Source organism: Apodemus sylvaticus, chromosome 4 (genome assembly GCF_947179515.1).
Source record: "Apodemus sylvaticus chromosome 4, mApoSyl1.1, whole genome shotgun sequence".
In the NCBI taxonomy this organism is placed as follows: domain Eukaryota; kingdom Metazoa; phylum Chordata; class Mammalia; order Rodentia; family Muridae; genus Apodemus; species Apodemus sylvaticus.
This window is the reverse complement of record NC_067475.1, coordinates 132,286,997-132,306,868: the sequence shown is the minus strand read 5'-3', so window position 1 is coordinate 132,306,868 and position 19,872 is coordinate 132,286,997. Positions and strand designations below refer to the sequence as shown.

At 44.5% G+C, this 19,872-nt stretch overlaps 1 protein-coding gene across 4 annotated transcripts in view; it reads left to right on the top strand.

Moving 5' to 3' along the window:
• The window catches only part of Spata5 (spermatogenesis associated 5), a 164,771-nt gene extending 153,941 nt beyond the window's left edge, over window positions 1-10,830 (top strand). For 3 of the 4 annotated variants that reach the window (XM_052180599.1, XM_052180598.1, XM_052180600.1), the window contains exon 16: window positions 10,481-10,830. In XM_052180599.1, coding sequence (XP_052036559.1) covers window positions 10,481-10,657 — 177 coding nt within the window. In that variant the 3' untranslated portion in view covers window positions 10,658-10,830. The remainder of the gene's footprint in view (window positions 1-10,480) is intronic. The other variant, XM_052180601.1, reaches the window with a different exon arrangement.
• Window positions 10,831-19,872: the final 9,042 nt, after the last annotated feature.

Here is a 19,872-nt window from a genome sequence, read left to right as displayed (position 1 = left end):
AATCTAGGTTATCTGGCAGTTCCAACAAGGGGGTCAGGGACTGAAAGGGCAAAAGCTAGTTCTTGTATGTCTTCAGAGATAACAGACTTCAGCGGGAGGTCTAACATGTTAACCTGAAATGTTTGGGAAGTAGAAAAGGGCTGAGCCTGTAAGGCCTTCACAAAACTTGTAGTACAGGGAGTAGACATTTAGCACAGATAACTAAATCTTGACAGTTATGATATCTTGGAACTATGAAAGCAGCGGTTAGTTATGTTTGAAACCAGAAGTATGTGTGGGCCATGAAACACCTCCCACTGAGACACCAGCACTGCACTGAAGGTAGACATGTCCTTTGGGTTTTACTGCTATGTTTCCTGGTACCTGCTACCTTGTAGGCAGTCAGATTCCTTGAGTGACCAGAGAATGGGTCTCCTGCCATCTGGTCTAGCTCAGCACTGCACTGGAGTAGTACCTTCCTACCTGTTCTGTTCCATGATAGCTGTTTGCTTTTCAAAACCCCTTTCATCGTGTTATGGTGGTTCCATAGAAGCTGGAAACACTAAAATCCCATAGGAACAAATAATATTGGGGATCTTTCCAGCCCCAAACTTGTACAGGATAGTTGATCTTTGTGTAAATTTTCCTTTGTGTTTTTGTTTTGTCTTGAGACAGAGGTCTCCACTGCAGCCCACACTGGCCTGGAACTCACTCTGTAGATCTAAACTGCAATTCTTGCCTCATTTTAAAGGATGAGTGTTTCGTGTGACCCATAATTAATCCCTTCTACCATGTAGCGTGGCTCTCTGAGCGGCTGGTGGCTGTGCCAGGCTCACCTCCCTGTATCTGTAAAGTTCCCACTTCATCTGCCCCTACTCCTGCCGAGCCTGCTGAGCTGCCTCAGATCCACCTTTCAAGCTGCCTTTCAGCTGCGTTCAGCTGCTCAATGGCCCGTCCTCCCTCCCATCTGCAGGAGCATAATCTCCCAGGTAGCCTCCTTGAGGCACCTCCAGAGCATGCTGTTCATGAACAGCAAGACGCCACTCTTACTGGGTTCCTAATCCCTTCCACACACAGGGAAGGAGGTCACAGGGCTGTGAGAGTGAAAAGAACAGAGAAGGGGGCGGGTGAACCAGGACAGCACAATGTCCTGCCAGTGCTCCAGTGGCTCACCACAATCGTGGGCGCCAGCTGCAGCCCAATTAAGCTCAACAGGTCACAGGTGTTCCAGACAGAAGACGCTTTTAACAAAACCACTTTCTGAGACTACCTAAGAAATTTTTAAGCACTGCGGCCCATTTCTTTTGGTGGGTTTTTAAAAGCTATTTACTACACTTGAAATACAAAGAAGCTGAGATTAGGCCTCGCTGGATGTCGTGCTTTCTTCCTGCCAAACAGCAGGAGTGGCCCAGACAGCTTCTGGGCCATTGTGGGTTCAGTGTGCAGCTGCAAGGAAGGAAAAGGGTCCCTGAAGTCCTGCAGCCTGCTCTGAGCAGCGCAGCAGCCCTAGCAAGGAGCACAGCAGCATGTCTGTGCCTTTGTGCTCAGAAATCACCATCTATCAGGTGCACTAGAAGTTAAATTGTACGAAGTCTTAAGCCATCTTAGGGAGTACTGTTAAAGAGGGTATGAATTCAGCTATCAAGAAGTAGGGAGTACTGTTAAACAGAGTTTGAATTCAGCTATCAAGAAGTAACTTTTTCAAGGGAGAAGGGGAGTGTTTGGGATGTAGCTCAATTGGTACAGTGCTTGCCCGGCATGAAGGAAGCTCTGGATTGGCCCCCAGCACAACTGGGCATGGTGGGATTTGCCTATGATCCCAGCACTAAGGAACTAGAGAATCAGAAGTTCAATATCATTGTCAGCCATCTACAAGTTGAAAGCCAGCTGCTGTGATACATAGGACTCTGGTGGGTGGGGGTTCATTTTGATGGACTAGAGCTCTACTTAGTAGTAGAGCACCTAAAAACAGGCACTCCATTCCACCACCATAAAATAAAGGGGGCGAGGATGGGGGGGGAGGGGTAGATGGAGAGATGGCCCAGTAGTTAAGAGCACTTGACACATTTGGTTCTGAGCACTCTTATGGTGGCTCACAAAGATCTAGTGCCAGGGGATTCAACTCCCTCTTCTGATCTCTCAGGTACACACATGTGCATACAAGCAAGCGAAACATTCTTACATACATACATACATATGTGTATATGTGTGCAGGGGTGTCTTTTTTTAAAAGTACCCAGACATGATGGTGGACACATTTAATCCCAGCACTCAGGAGGCAAGGCAAACAGATCTGAGTTCAAGGCCAGGTCTACAAAGGGAGTTTTAGGACAGCCAAGACCACACAGAGAAACCCTGTCTTGAAAAGCAGGGGGGTGGGGAGAAGAAGGAAAAGAAAGAAAAAGGGCTTTCCCCATCTAATTTACCTAGTCCATATGAATCTGGATCTGTGATATCTATATAGCCACCTCCTCTCTGTCCAGTGTGAAGATCTGTGTGTTGGGTGACTATTGGTTGTGTCACTTTGGGGATAACAACCCCTTTTCTGGTAGTTTACCAGAAAAGTTAGCTAGAACTTAATGCATTTGGACAGGAAGCAGCTCCTGCTCCTCCCTACTTGCACTCCAAGACATTTGCAGCAGCACCCCTGCCTCAAAGCTTCCAGCCTCCTGCGTGCATGTTTCTGTGTTGTCACTTTCACTGTGCTTGTCTGGTAGCAGAGTGCAGATTCCCCCAGGCCTTGCCTGGTCATGGAAGCAACTACTCAAGTTACTGCTTCTGATGCTACATTCACCAGAAAAGACTAGTTTTGCTGTAACGCCGAAAGGAACAAGGGAAGGAAGGGCTCTAGCACACAGAGAATAAAAGTTCAGGAAACTGCCAAACACGGTCATGGTCTCCTTCCTGTTGACTGCTTTTTAGTAGGCCGCATTTGCCTGGACGTATTCTTAATCACATTTTTAAAAGCATTACTGTCTTCTCAGAAGCCATGTTGGTTTTAATTTTTGTGTGGTCCTGCTTCTATTTTGCTGTGCCCAGACACTTGTTTAAACTCTGCTTCTCTGTTGAGTTGGAGAAAAGAACCATAGGCTATATATAAGAGGTTTCCTTTTTCTCCACAGTGAAGTAGGACATTGTTCAGAATTCATATAATTGCCTCTTTGCCCGTTTAGATTTAGAAGTGAAGTAATTAGATTTCCCGAGGCTCCGTGGTCAAGAGCCTTCTCTTCCTAGGGCACTGCTTCCACATGCAGCTTACGCATGCAGCTTACAGCAGCACCGTTACTGTGCATGTGGCGCTAAGGGTACTGCTGCTACAGAAACCCACATAGAGAATGAAATTCATACTCACATGAGCCTCCACCTCCACTGCCAACTACTTTCTTATTTAAAAAGACTCACTGTTAGGTGAACCTGGTGATTTGTAGAGGGTTTTAGTAGCAGACTCTTCCTCTTGGGTGTTTATCTTAAATTCACCTAATTCTTTGACGTGGTATTTCTGTGTGTCTTGTGTTCATGTTAGATAACTAATCACCAGCTCTATTTTAACTGTTGAATGAATGAAATAAGTTGAACCAAATAAAGTGGTACGACAGCCACTGACGCAAAACACATCTTAGTCTGTAGTTTTGTTTCTTTTTTTTTTTTTTTCCTTCCCACAAATGTGCTTCAACTTCCCAGCAAGGCACATATGAAAGTTTAGGTATCTATCGATTTGTCAAAACTGAGAATATTATACTCTTTTGTGTTTGTAGCCTGCTAGCCAAAGCACCCTTTCTGGCAGCTTACCAATAACCCCTTTAAAAAATGAAATCTGTACCAATGTGGGAAAGGGCAAGATCCTGAAGAAATTAAAGGCTGGCTTCTAAAATGCTCTTTGCTAAAGAAGCCCAAGTGGCCAAGGATTTTCTTTCTCAACAGGGTAATATTCCTCACTATCTGTGACTCAAATTCATCCATTTGTCTGCACATCTCAGCAGAGTCTTCTGTGGCCTCACAAGAAAAGGGGAAAACAGAAAGGATTAACTGTTGCCGAAACAGCCCTAGACTCTGACTGGTTTGGGGCGTGATTGTTCTGTGTAGAAACATCAGTCTTTGCAAACACAACCCCATCTCATTGGGTGGTGGTGGTTGTTTTTTTAATAGACTTTATTATATAAGCTACCAAGCAATTTTAGTTTAGATTGAAGGCCTTTCCTCACAGGTCTCATTCCCAGATAGACATGCGGGCAGCTTTATACGAGAAGCCCCTCAACCTTCCAATACTTAACTACAGACTTAGGTCCAGGACAGATTGGCTGGTCGCCAGGGGACAGATTGGTCCTTTACCAGAGGAACCATCCATTTGCTGTTTGCATGTTTCATTTTTAGCAAATTTCCATTCAGGTCCTCCAAACTAATATATATTACTACACATTTTTGCAAAAACATTCCTGACCCAGTGTGACAAATCTTGATATCTTGAAAAAGGGTCTCTCCAAAAGAATACATTTGTATTCTTGACAGAGTTTCTCTTAACTTTTGGAGAAGTGACTGAAGCCACCATAGCACTCCAGACCCAAATACAGCATGATAATCAATGTTTATTGTTTATTTCTTTTCATTTCAGGAATTTGAAAATGTAACTGATAAAAGTATATAAAAGCGCTGCAGATCCTGGCCTTTGTGCAATAGCATGTATATGTAGAAACCTGATGATAAACGTGTGAGGGCTGTGCCTCTTACCTGACTCTATCCCTGTTCTTAGCTCCTCGCTATGTCTGTCCGTCGTGTATCTCCTCAGCCCCTTTCCCTTTTGTCTCTATTCTGAAATGTAAGAGCAAAGTTAGTAAGTTTTCTGACGTAGTTAATACAAGATGGTTCATTGGATGAAGGTACTTGCTGACAGTCTGAGTTCAATCCCTAGGACACACATGATAGAACTGACTTCTGCCCTTTGTCTTCTGACTTCTATACTTGTGACGAGCACCCACACCCTTGAAAAATAAATATAATCACAAGAATTTTCCAAAGAAAAAGGATGTCAAGAGTAAAAACTATTTATTGATAGTCTGCTAAAATAGGAGAGAAGAGTTCTGTGGGGAACATTGGATGATTCCAGATACTGTTACAGATTGGCTGGCTAACTGATAGGCACTACCCAGTTGCTATTTGCAATTTGGGTGTCTATGGAATCACTTATCAGGCGCATGGATTTGTAAGACAGGACTTTTTCACTGTGTCATTGTGTATTAGAAGGGTTAAACCAGCTCCCAAGACCCCTTCTATAAGGGTACGAAGCCCATAGTTGCTGGTAGAGAAGGGAGTGGCTTACATGGCAGAGGCTCCACATCCAAATGCTGCTACCTTGGAGATTAGGCTCCAGCATATGAATCTTCAGGACAAAATGCTAACATAAGTGGATTAAAGCAAACTGAGCAGCTATCATTGCTGGACTTCAATTATCAGCTTCCCAATTCCTCTGCCTATTCCCTGAGTGGAGCAGGCCATTTTACATTGGCCTAGACTTCTTTGATCATGGGGTACTGGTCATTGATATCTCCCAGGGAAATGTTGGCCTGGTCCATTGGAGCTGCATTTTCTTCTTTTGCTTTTGCTGCCATAGCATGTACATGGAAGTCAGAAGAAAACTTTTGGTAGTCATTTCTTTCCTTCTATCAATCATGGGCTCTGGAAATCAAACTCAGGTGATCAAGCTTGTGCAGTGAGACTTTTACCCACTGAGAGACCTCTCCAGCCATCTATCTATCCTTCCCTCACTCACTCCCTACTCTCCATGTGTGTGTGTCTGTGTCTCTGTCTGTCTGTCTAAATTCTTTTCAAAACAGCAATGTCTTCCTTTGTACACAAATACTATGGTGTTCCTTCCTGAGTGTCAGTGTGTATCCATCCCGTGCTGGTATATAGTGATGAAAGACAGATACAGTTTCTCACACCTCTAAATCTTATACTTGACTTCTTGTAGTTGCTGCACAGAGCAGCTAGTCCATTGGTATTGGCTGGGGAGTGGAAGCCTGGCTAAGGAATCCATACTGTCTGTCCTGTTTATGATTTTGTTTTTGATTGAAGTACATGTGCTATGAAAGCAAATTAGCAAGAAAGAATTGTGTAATTGGGTCTTCCAAGTATTCCCTATCATGATACAAGATAAAGATACATGATATCAAGAAAAAAGGTAAAGTTTTTTGAAGTACTAAAACTCATCAGTAGAAAGTAAAATAGCAACTCTTTCCAGAAGTGTCCAGTGGCTGTGGCAGTGTTTTATCTAGAGATGAACTGAGATCTATGAGTTGAGTTACCAGAACATCTCATAAAGCTTGCAGCTCTGTGTTAGCCACATTCATAGCTTCTTCATGGGCCCATGGACTGCATGTAGGTTGGTTACAGCTGTGAGGAGGACTCTGACACGAGACCCAGTATTCAGCACTTGTCTCACATTATCTTCCTTCCAAAGGTTCTACAGAACCTTCCATCTAATCCAAATGTTCCCACCTCTCTGTTTCCAAGTTCTATCTCATAACGTAGATGAAATGCTTTTATTAAAATCAAGGCCATTTTCAGATGTTAATACATACTTAGAAGCTCCAGATTATAAGCATCTACTTTCAAGGTAAATGCTTTCTTTCTGTTCCATTAATAACCATTCTGGCAAGAAGCCTGCCAAACCAGATCATTTGTTTTCTTTTCCCAATATGCCACAGTCCTATCTACCAACCTGTTGACCATGAGAACCAGGTTCCAGGCATCCTTTTGATCATCTCCTTTCTTATCAAGTCCCCTTCCCCAACACCACGACCGTATTCCTGTGGTTAGTATATGCTTTGGTAAGTGTGCGAAACTTAAGGCATCGGTTACAGAACAAATCATTGAGTATAGAGTTGATGTTTGTCTAACATTTATAGAAGATACTCATAAAAGTTATGTTGCTCTATTTTCTAGGATAAATCTGATTTGGTCAGTAAAGTGTACTGTTGACCCAAAGTGTAGCACTTTGCTCTTTCCCTTATCAAAGAGAGAGCTACACTCTGGACATATTCTCTATACTATTGGAGAGTGAGCACCCAGCACTCCCTGCTTCTCCAGTGATGCTTATACCTTATCTTGATGAAAGAGGTACTTAAGTGAGTTGGTGAAAAGATTCTCCTATTAAGGCCTCTCACCTCCCTTTGTAGAGGCTTTCAAGCTCCCACTGGGACCAACATGTTGCATTTGCTGTGTTTTCTGCCCTAGCAGTTTTGTAGCCACTTTATTTTCAGAAAAGCATAACTACTGTAGTTGGCTTATATGCTCATTAATAAAGCCCAGAACTAATAGTTATACTGTTGAAATTTGACAAAGGTGTGTGTGTGTGTGTGTGTGTGTGTGTGTGTGTGTGTGTGTGTGTGTGTTCGAAACCTGTCTAAGCAGGCTGCTAAGTCCCCTAGAAGGCTGCTTGTATCTGCTTGCCTAGCTAAGCAGAGAAACCATTTTCATTTAAGTGGGCAAACTGTTTCACCTAGCCTTCATTCACCTATATAGGGTACAGCTAGTATCACTTATCATTCTTTTTTGCCCTGAAAATTGAAAATCTCTTTTCATCCAGTGGGCCTGTTCACCACAATAGTGCAGTGCATCTTTGGAACAGCACTGGCTCCTGCCTGCCTCAGCTATCCGAAATCCAGTGAACCTTCCTTCCCTAGTATTTTCCTCTCACATGTTCTCATTCTCCCTGTATCAATTCTCCCTTCTCTCCAGATTCTTCTCAGTTCTCCCAACTTTCCTCCCTAAGGAAACAGTCCACTTTTTTGATATTATCAGGAGTCAAGAGCTCATCAAAGAGATACAAGAAAGAAATGTTTCATATGCTGGTCATTCAGCAAAGACTGAAAGAAATGTACAAACTCTGTGCTGTGAGAAGGGGTGCTGGTTAGCAGGGCCTAACTGTGCACCATCATACCTCTGTTAAGGGCTCCTGCCTCCAAACTTCACAGGTAGCCAACCTATCCTTAGCCAGCTGTGTTGGAAATGGGGCCAGACGTGGGTTATCATGTCCAGGCCACACACACTTAACAGCGCATATGTGGGTTCATGTTTTGCCCCACGCCTGGAGTGCCGGGCCCACAAAACACAGAACACTGGACTATTGCTGTCAAGTGCTGGACTCGAAACAAAGTCTTGATACATGGCTGGGGGAAGGGGGAAGGTGGTGGTGGGGGGGGGGGGGAAATGCAGCCTAGAATGTGGGAATCCAAAGCTGGGGTTCCCTGACTCCAAGAATCTAGTAAGCGCTAGAAAACCACACAGAATTGGGAATGGAGGGTTGGAGGTCCCTGGGCCCACAATGAAGACCCTGGGGCTGTGGGCTCCCAAACTCCTGGACATCCAGGCACCCCTGGGTAGAGGGGAACTGGGAACAGAGTCGGGGACCTGTGGACTGAGGATGGCGAGAAGGCCAGGGTACTAGGGAATTCATTTGTCATTGACATTAGCTTAGTAGCAGTTGCTTGGGAGTGCTGAGGGGCCTTCTGTGGGAGACTTAGGCTGCGGCTCTGTAGGTGAAGGCCTTCTCCATGTTCCCCCATGGCGGTTCTTGATGAAAGAGACAGTCCTTAGTTCTAAACTGTTTGTTCATCATGGAAAATGGGTGCATACCACCTTCTCAGGGTGGACCAGAGATTAAATACATTTTGCAGGGAGGAATATCCATGTGCTTTTAGATACCTCATTAACATGGAGAACTCTGTTTTGGGCTAAATGACCACAGATCACATTTCCTATATGGGAAATGTAGCATGTGGTTCCAAGCCAGGAATCTGGTAGGGAGCAGGGAACTGCCTGCCATCTCAGGGTGCCAGGGACTCTGAACCCACTCAACTAACTGTACCAAGTGTCCTGGCGTAGTCCACTGTCTCATATGCCTATTTGTCATATAGCTTTGTGCTGGCTCTAGTTTGCTCTGGAAAAAAAACAGACAGCTCTATATATGGTTGCTTTTTCCATATGCAAACTTAAAGGGTTTGCATAACATAATGTGGGCCCTGGGTCCATTTATAGCACCACCAAAACACCAAATATTAATTTGAGCAACTCCCAAAGTGATGTGCTCAAAGTGCAAAAGTCACAACACATGTCAGATGCTACACCCAACATGAAGTCTCACCAACATAGCTGCCTGAACAGAACCTGAAAAATGACACCTGTAGACATGATAACATGGAAAGCCCACAAGGTCTCAACCCTACACAGCAGCTCCGTAATTCTGAGAGCAAGAGAAATAGTCTGCCCCCCCAAGAAGAGCACATAGAGATTTTTTTTTTTGTCTAATTCCAGATGATCAGCCCTTAAAACATACATACAAGAAAGATTATACAGACTGAGCAAATTGTACTTGCATATTTAGAACTACAGACACTCAAGTAACAAAGAAATAGAGGCCACGACCTAGAAAGAGAGTGGTGGGGTACATAGGTTTTAGAAAGAGGAAAGGGAAGGGGAAAAGATATAATCTCAAAAATGGGTTTTGGCCCTGAGATTTCATCTTACACCAGTCAGAATGGCTGAGATTAAAAATTCAGGAGACAGCAGGTGTTGGAGAGGGTGTGGAGAAAGAGGAACACTCCTCCACTGCTGGTGGGGTTGCAAATTGGTACAACCACTCTGGAAATCAGTCGGGCGGTTCCTCCGAAAACTGGGCACCTCACTTCCAGAAGATCCTGCTATACCACTCCTGGGCATATACCCAGAGGATTCCCCACCATGTAATAAAGATACATGCTCTACTATGTTCATAGCAGCCCTATTTATAATTGCCAGAGGCTGGAAAGAACCCAGGTATCCCTCAACAGAGAGTGGATGCAAAAAATGTGGTATATCTACACAATGGAGTACTATTCAGCCATTAGAAACAATGAATTCATGAAATTCTTAGGCAAATGGATGGAGCTAGAGAACATCATACTAAGTGAGGTAACCCAGACTCAAAAGGTGAATCATGGTATGCACTCTCTAATAAGTGGATATTAACCTAGAAAACTGGAATACCCAAAACATAATCCACACATCAAATGAGGTACAAGAAGAAAGGAGGAGTGGCCCCTGGTTCTGGAAAGACTCAGTGAAGCAGTATTCGGCAAAACCAGAACGGGGAAGTGGGAAGGGGTGGGTGGGAGGACAGGGGAAGAGAAGGGGGCTTACGGGACTTTCAGGGAGTGGGGGGCTAGAAAAGGGGAAATCATTTGAAATGTAAATAAATTATATCGAATAAAAAAATTAAAAAAAATAAGCTAGTTGGTGTGAGAGAAGGACATACAAATAAATTTTTAATATTTCAAAAAAAAAAATGGGTTTTGGTTTTGGGGGGATTTTTTCCAGTACAAAGTTTCTCTGTGTAACAGCCCTGGATGTCCTAGAACTCTTAAAAGGATTTTTGTGAATGTCATTCCAGAGATAAATATGTTGAAAATAATTTGTCTACAAAAGAGTGCTAACTGTATTCTGCCTCCTTTGGTTTGTTCAATTTCAGATCATAGCGGTCTGCAAGGAGGCCGCTCTGCTAGCTCTGGAAGAAAACATCAAAGCTGACTGTATTTTGAAGAGGCATTTCACTCAGGCCTTGAGCATTGTGACACCCAGGATCCCAGAGCCACTGAGACGCTTTTATGAAGATTACCAAGAGAAGAGTGGGCTGCACACCATCTAAGGAATACTTATGTGCATATATTTTCTAGAGAAAAGTTAGTTTTCAAATTTTGTCTTGAGAGTGTTTACAGTTTCATAATAGGTAAATGTTTGAAATACCCTCACTTGGAGTGGAAGAGCCAATGTTTTGAATCATTCAAGTACAATAAACATTTCTCTGGGCATGAGTTCAAACCAGTTTTACCTTTTGATTTTCAACACTATATAATCATCCTTGTATTTCCTTACTCCAGAATTCTTGTCAGTGTGGGATAGTAGAAGTTTGTTTTATACAACATGGAAAGTGTATTTACATAAGGACATCATGCAGAGTATCACCAGGTCTCTGCCTCTGACTCTGTGTGTAGCCAGGGAGTTGGAGGTTGTGACCTTAAACTTCTGCTTCTGCTGCCTCTGCCCACCAAGTGCAGGGATTATAGGTATATTCCCCTGTACTGTCTATGGAGAGCTGAACTTCAAATCTAGAGCTCAGTGTATGCTAGGAAATTGCTCAGCCAGTTGATCCACATCTCCCACTTCTCGTCCATACTCTGAAAGGCCAGTATTCTGCTCCTGTTGCTATTGTTGCACCTGCATTTATGACCAGAAAGCATGAAATTATCCCAGATACTACAGTACCCCTGGAAGGCTTAGAAATTATGAAGTGTGGGACTAGATAGTATTTTCAGCTTTTTTTAAGATACTGTAAGGAATTCAGAACATATACCAGTTTTAATGTATAAGTTCATGCAAGTTGACAGTTACTTTTTGGTTAAAATTTAAACAGGACTATCAAGATGACTCATCGGGTCAAGGCACTTGCCACCAACCATAACAACCTGAGTTTGATCCCTGGGACCTACATGGTGGACAGAACCCAAGTTGACCTTCACATATGTACCAGAGCATGTACACTCACACATTTGACACTTTAATGTTACATAAACCTTCTTGAAAAAACTATTCTAGTGATTCCCTGAATAATGGAAACCTAGCAGCTAGAGTTTGAGAATCAGCCAAGTCAGAGACTCCTAACTATCACCATTATAGGTGCAGCTCTGTGGCTGAAGTTATCTGAAGTCTCAACACAGCTGTTCCTTCCTTCACTGTTTAGTGTACTTGCAAGACAGCATTGGTCACATAACATCACTTAAGGAATGAAGAATGTTACTATTTAATACTGTGCTGTCAGATATTATATTTACTTAAATGAAGCAATAATCAAAATGTTTGCTCAAACACATTAGGCACACTTAAAATATGACAGTGTAGAAAATATCATTCAGATCGTATGGTTAGAACTGAGCTTAGTGGTACATGCCAAAAATCCTAGCACTTGAGAGACAGGTGGAAGTACGGAATTAGGAGCTCAAGGCTAACCTGGGCTACACAGTATGAAGCCGGCCTGGACTGCATGTTAGGATAAAGAAATTAGGTTTATACACTAAGAGAAAGAAAGGTGTTGATCTTGGCCAACAAAGGAGTTTTGGGTGTTGCCACATAAAAAGCTGTAACTGGGCTTCAGTTTCACATACTGCCCAGTACTGAGCTCTCCTCTCCATACCCCACTCCCACAGAGCCTGGGCTAACTAGAAGTTCTTCCTCTGCCAGAGGAGACCACAGAAACGTCATACTGTGCTTTGGGTATTTGAAAAAGAGGCCTGTAGACTTATCTACAGTGTTGAGGTTTGAAACACCTTCAGAGTCCCACGAAAGCCATGAGTCCATGCAAGAACTGTCCTTAAGGTGGCCAACAGCTCAGAGATACTGTTATTGGCCTCTTCATAGTATTCCAAAAAGTTTAAATAATTGGGGTTTTGTCTGTTTACCTAACATTGAAAACATGTTAGGCTTCTTCTTTCTATCTCTTCATAGCTGATAACTCACCCTGAACTGTCCTGGAAATGGTTCAGTTTCAATTAGTTTAAGACTAGGTCTCATTCTGTACCCCAAGCTGGTTTTCAACTCAAGGCAATCCTCCTGTCTCAGGCTCCCAAGACCTGGGATTACAAACTTGAGCATCTGTTGAACATATCCTGATGAGAAGGCTACAAAAAATTGCTAGAAAGCTAGAATGAACTTTTCTCCTGGTCTGTCATTATGTAACTTTCTCAGAGTGAAGCCCATGGGGGTCCTTGCTTATTTTCTCCTTTTTCTGGAGTCCTACCTGGAAGTGCATAGGTGTTTAACTTGCTCATTCCTCTCTCAAGACACCCTGAGCACATCTCAGAAAAAAATACCTTATCTGAAAACAGAGAACTGAAACTGAACCTCAAGTAGTAGCTGGGTGTGGGTACCTCCTGCAATTAGTGGAGCTGTTGGCCACCTTAAGGACAGTTCTTGCATGGACTCATGGCTTTCGTGGGACTCTGAAGGTGTTTCAAACCTCAACACTGTAGATAAGTCTACAGGCCTCTTTTTCAAATACCCAAAGCACAGTATGACGTTTCTGTGGTCTCCTCTGGCAGAGGAAGAACTTCTAGTTAGCCCAGGCTCTGTGGGAGTGGGGTATGGAGAGGAGAGCTCAGTACTGGGCAGTATGTGAAACTGAGGCCCAGTTATAGCTTTTTATGTGGCAACACCCAAAACTCCTTTGTTGGCCAAGATCAACACCTTTCTTTCTCTTAGTGTATAAACCTAATTTCTTTATCCTAACATGCAGTCCAGGCCGGCTTCATACTGTGTAGCCCAGGTTAGCCTTGAGCTCCTAATTCCGTACTTCCACCTGTCTCTCAAGTGCTAGGATTTACATCTTGACGCCAGGAGCATTAAAGCCTGAACAATAACTGTGTTAAGTTAGTTGAGGGCTGGAGAGATGGCTTAGCAATTAGGGACTCTGACTGCTCTTGCAGAGGTCCTGAGTTCAATTCCCAGCAACCACTTGGTGATTCACAAACATCTGTAATGGGATCCGATGCCCTCTTCTGGTGTGTCTGAAGACAGTGACAGTATACTCATATACATAGAATAATTTTTTATGTATGTAGTTGAATGCTATCTAAGTGAAGGATAGGGCTAAAGGAGTGACTCAATATAGCAATTAAAATACTGGTACCAGTACAATCCTAATGCTGAAAGGTGTGACAGAAGAGTTAAGACTATCTGAGCTGGGAATAACCACAGCTTGAAATACCCTACAAGGACCTAGCAGTAAAGACTATGCCAGGCGTGCTAGTGGAAGCAAGAAGGCTAGAGCACAGGAAAAAAAAAATAGATTATCAGTAAACCATGGAGGGGAATTAATAAAGATAATCTCCAGCAGCCCTGATTCAGAAATCCTACTATATTCTGCAGATTGTTGGGGAGGAATGGCAAAGGGAAAGCTCCAGCTTTATTTGCATAATTAACATGTTCTGAGCAGCTCAATTACCCAATATTATTTAAATCTACATAGCTTATCCATATAGTAAAACATTATGCTGCTATGAAAAAGGGAAGAAGAGCTCTTCTTGACCTAATACCTTGTCCCAAGATAGAATAACAATCCACAGCAAATGCATTTGAACTGTAAACAGCAGAATCTCTCACACTGCTCAGCCTCAAGCAGGTGTCTGCAGATATGATTCATGCTTTCTAACTACATAGTTGATAAAACAAAACCCAGTATAGGAACAGTACCCAAAACAAAGCATTTTAAATGATTCCTTGTATGATAGAAGAAGCCATTATGTAGATGTGAAAATACCATGTGAAGGTCAGAGGGTAACAAAGCATTTCACTGAAAAAAGACAACCCCAAATCAGCCCCAGGAAAACAAAGCAGAAGTTAATACCCCAAAAAACAATACAAATGACTGAGCCTGCAGCTGTCCCTGGAAGGTGAAAATGCAAAGATGACATGCACTCCTGTGTGTTTTAGAATGAGCTCCTTCCAGATGTGTCTGTCCTTATCGCTAAGCTGGCATCACATGGCCCGAGTGACTTTTCGGATACAGATAATGATCGAGGCAATCCTGAACTTCCTAATAGACCTGCTATAATCCATAAGGGTCTGAGGAGGTGAAGACGCACAGCTGGCTTTGTGCTTGAAGGGAGGACTGCAGGGCAAGAACAGGGCTCGGGTGGGACAAGGCAGGGAAAGCTCTAGAGCCTCGAGAATGACTTCTCCAGCCGCTAGTCAATCTTAACTCCACTTACAGGACCCATTCCAGATCCTGTGAGCTAATGGTCCCTTTGTGTCGCTTTGATCCACTGAGGTGGCAATACATAATAGTAGAACCAGGAAACGATAGAAATTCCAGCTGGATCTTGTAAAGATGACAAATGGACAAAATTAGAAGAAAAGGAACCACAGTAAAAAGAAAGTATAAAGTTGTATATAAGTCTAAGCGAGTATGTGAAAAACAGCCAACGATGTGAAAGTGCAACTCCAGCGCAAAGGCTTGCTTGCAACACCTGCTTCCTCGGGCGGATCCTGGAGAACTGGTGGATGCAGTCCAGGTAACAAAGCCTGTTGTTAACTTATCCTTAGACCTGACTGTCAGCTCCAACAAAATAAGGTCACATTCTGGTCCATGAACAGTTCACATCCTTCTTCCCAACACTAACCAAAAGTCCATTCTGCAAATCTTACCTCAAGTACTGTCCCACATTCTCTGGTGGAGCCCATAATGCCTATCAACTACAGACAGGCAGTGACACCCATAGCTGTCCACAGCCTGCTCCTCACATTCTCTGCTGTCACCCTTCTCGCCCTCACTCTGCCCCTGCCCTCCTCCAGGTGGCCTTACCTCAAACTCTCCCAGGGTATCTGCTAAAGCCAGAAAACCTCACAGGCAAAGACAGAAACTTACAAACAAAACAAAATCGAGTTGTCCACCTTGACTATAGGTCAGTGCTCATTCATCTGTTCACTTGTGTGCCTACAAGTCCCTGCCTCTACTGCAAGAAGCAGCCTGGGTGTGACCTTCTCTGGAACCCCAGGCTCACTGGACCCTCCACTATGAAGTTGAAGACAACTACATTCAGCTGTCTCAACGGGTTTCATTGTAGAGAAGTTGTGCTTTTATTTTTATTTTTAAACTAAAAGTTACCAGGTTTGTGTTTATGCCTGTGTCACAATGAGCATGTGGACAACGTTCTGAAGGTTCTGTTGTCTCCTTTCTCAGATGGCCCCGTAATTGTCAGCCTTGACAGCATGGCCTTTCACCAGCTGAGCCGTCTTGCTGGCTCTGTCCTAAGTTTTTTCAACCAACGATCCTTTCCCCTACCCAAAGAGCTTTTCCTCTACCATGAAGATAGTCATCAGTATATTCCGTATGACCAGGGATCCAGAAGCATGTTTGCACCTTAGAAGAACCTATGCTGGTGAGAACAGGAGGCATCAACTGCTCTGGCAGGGCTGAGACCTGGAAACAACAGTTCCAAAGGTCCTTGCTGGAGGGTGGGAAAGTCAGAAGAGCTTTCTGGTTCCTGCCTCTTTGTCAGTGTTAATGAGCGTCTTGTCTACTGTGTTTCCCAGGCTGGGCTCTCCACCGATCTGGGTGAATGGGGACTGTACATCCCTCTTCTCTTACTTTCCTGTGCATCTGTGGAGAAGCCGGGGGGGGGGGGGGGGGGGGGCGGAGGGGCAGCACATCATGCACCCTGCGTCCCGCAGCCTGGCAGCCTAGCCTTCTCGGCTTCACAGTGTGCTTCACCCTCCTCGTCTGTTTCTTTTCACTCTGGTTTCGTCCTCTCCCGTGGACTTAACCAGTCAGCCCGGCTATGTGGATGAATTCCATTTGGAAACACTCTAGGGAAGAAGGCAAAAGAATTTTGGGAAAAAAAAAATCACAAAATGGGAATAATAATACAGAGATCGGAATGGAACACCCACCCATCTCACCCGGGTGCTGGGGAGAATTAATTAACGTCTGCAAAGGCCTTTGAGTTCCTTGGGGGGACGTGCCACCAGACAGCTAGCGTTATTGTGGAGGGATTATGTGCACAAATACAATACCAGGAGCCAGGATATTACTAAAAATAAAGCGGACTTTTCTGTGAGGACCTCAAGGAAGGAAATGCCTCGCTGGAAAAGCTTAACTGTCCTTTAATTCCACCACTGGGGCTGCCCGGGATAGAACAGCAAAGCCGCGATTCCATTGTGAGGAGAGGATTATGTTTTCTGAGCATTGTCAAGGTGCTGGGGAACAAAATAAAATCGCTGGTTTGCCAAAAGAAGGTTATAGTCTTTAGAAAAGAGATTAAGAGACTGTTTGGCTAGTGCACTTCGCGGCCTGTCCGCAGGGGGAAAGACGACAGGAAAGCAAGTGTTTGTTTGCATTTGAGGGGAAAGAGTTTTTTACAAAATGGGAAGAAAGGGAACTGCCTCAGATGAAAGGCGCCCTCAGCAGTAGCCCCCTCAGTAAGTCTCCCAGAATCCCCCAGGTATTTTTCCATTTGCATGATTCTCAAGCAGACACTTCCAAATCCTAGATTGTTAAAACAAGGAAGAACTCTGCTTGTGTTTACGGAGGGAGATCACATTAACTTTATAAGGTCAGAGCAAACAAGCAAATGTCTTTGTCTCGTGAACACGGAGGCTGTGTCAGAGGCTCCTATGCTGTTGAATTGCTCCGGCCTCTTTGGGTTAATAAAACTGCCTGCCCAACGGGGAAGGAACCCCGTCCTCTTCCTAGCCCCTCCTTTCAGCCCCTTCTCTTCTCCTTCCGGCCCCCTTATTTTGTAACAAGGCCTCTGGGGCCTGAAGCAGATTAGCAAACAAATAAATCCTTTAATGTCCTGGAATACTTTCCCAGTATAAATGCGATTAATCTGCCAACCCAGCAAGTTCAGCGCATCAAATACCCCAGCTGTGGGAAGCCGTTTCTCCAGCTCCTCATTTATGGCAGAAAGGTCGTGTTATTTTCATGTTTGTATTGGTTAGACTTTCTTCCTCTGTTTTCTGTCTCTGAAAGTGCACCTTAAGCAACCTTGGAAAACATTGAAGCCTCTAACAACACCCAGTGGCACACAGTAGGAACAGTTTCCCCCAAAGCCTGCTGGGCGCTCATACAGGCAAGCTGAGAGTGCTCGCCCAGCAGAATTGTGGGAATCTGTCCTGCCCTGACAGAACCCACTGGCTCTGTTTGTTTGTTTGATGTCTTGTTGTTGTTTGTTTTTGTGTTTTTGTTTTTTTGTTTGTTTTTTGTTTTGTTTGTTTTTTGAAGTAGAGTTTCTCTGTAGCTCTGGCTCTAGCTGTCCTGGAACTCACTCTGTAGACTACACTGGCCTCGAACTCACAGAGATCCACCTGCCTCTGCCTCCTGCATGCTGGGACTAAAGGTATATGCCACAACAGCCCAGCTTCCACTGGTTCATTTCAAGAACTAGAAAGGACTGGGTTTGAGGTGAACAGAAAAGTAGGTCATATGGTCTCTGGCATTAGAACTAGAGAGAGAAGAACATGTCACCCCAAGGCTTGTCCATCAACACCTGCTGCCCCCACCAGTCACAGACCTCCCCGTGGGAAGCTAGAGAACAAAAGACTATCTTGGGTTATCTACATGAGTCCTTTTTGTAAGCCCTCATTCCCATTGTCTCTTCCTTTTCTGCCCCTGAGAGGTCGGACCGGCATGGGTCACTTGACACTCCGTCCTCTGGTGAAGAAGTCCTCAGGTCACAGTGGTTGATAAAACTGGGAGGCCCTCAGTTGTGTGCCATAAGTGTCCTCATGGCAGGAAGACTGGAGAGTTCCCTCTGTGTCCCCCACAGGGTGGCGACCAAGTCTCTGCAGTCAAATGGTAGGAGCAACAGGGCGGGACCAGAACTCAGGAGCAGTGAGGAGCTTTGGCAAAACAGCAAGGCAGCAGGACAGCTGTGCGCCCCACTAGAGGAGCATAGTCCCCAGAGGCTGTGCACCCCCACACCCTTTGCATATTCTAAAGCACCTACATGCTTAAACAGGATGTGCACCTTAGGAGTAAAGAAGCAGTAAGACAAACAGAGAATAGTGAGGACCCGAACACAGGGAGGGTTGTAACACACGATAAAGTCCCACCTGACGTGGGTTCTTTAGCAGTCCTGTCTGGGGGAAAGAACACACAGATGTGCATTCATCTGTGAAAATAAGCAACCCTAGGTGTCATGGAGCTCACCTTAAACCCAAGTCTTGGGAGGCAGGCACAGCCCAGGCTAGCCTGGTCTACACAGCAAGTTCCAGGACAGATAGTGATGCGCAGACCTTGTAACTAACGAAAAACGGAGCATTCCACACTCAGTAATGACAACGGACGAATCCTGACCAACACGCGGTGCGCACACACTGCACAGCAAAAACACAAATGACAATTCTGTAACTGAGTGCCGTGAAGTCTGTGTCTCAAACAACAGGACGGGGAGCATCTCACACAGCTCTGGACCCCCTGGACTGCTCCCTACTACAGCCGCAGAGGCGCTTGCAGCCAGGCATCCCTGTAGACGGCTGCGAACACACCAGTGTGGGACTGAAGCCACACTTGTGCCTTCGTTTCACCGGAATTGGCTCTGTAAAGACCTTTCCTCCATCTATAGCCACAGTCAGAGGTACCCATGGCCAGGACTTCGACACATCTCTTTCTGAGGATGAGGTGGGGGGTTGGGGTTGAAGCAGCTCAGTCCTCAACAGCATTATGAGTACCTGACTTTTACAGCCCATAAAACGGAAGTGGAACAGACAGCTGTTTTCCTCCTGTACTCTGCAATAATCAGGTTTTGACATGGTTTTCATTTTATTTCATTCATTGTCTGTTTTTGTTATTGCTGCCTTAAATGTTTGAATGGAAGAAACATGGAAAGGGAACTGGGAAACTCCAGAAAGACTACTCAGGAAGTGTGTAGGGGAATCTCATTCTGTGAAATTTTTTTTCTTTTAAAAATTTGAGGATTTCATACCATGTATTTTGATCACATTCGCTTCCCATTTCTCCCCCAACCCCTCCCAAGTTTATTCCCGCCTCTCTATTCCCCTTAACTGTGTCCTTTAAAAAAAATAATCTACAGACTCCAATTTTACTGCCCATATACTCCTGGGAGCGGAGCCACCCATGGGAGTGTGGTGGACCTACTAGAAGCCACATTCTTAAAAACATCTTCTTCTCCAAGAAGCCAGTAACTGTCCATGGCTCCTCAGTTAAGGGTGGGAGTTCCTGACCCCTCCCATCCCATGCTAGAAAGCCGACTGGCTTCATCTTAGGCAGGGCTTGTGCAGGTATCCACAGTGGCTGTGGGTTCATAATGGACCAGTCTGTTGTGTTCAGAACTCACCATTTCACTCTGT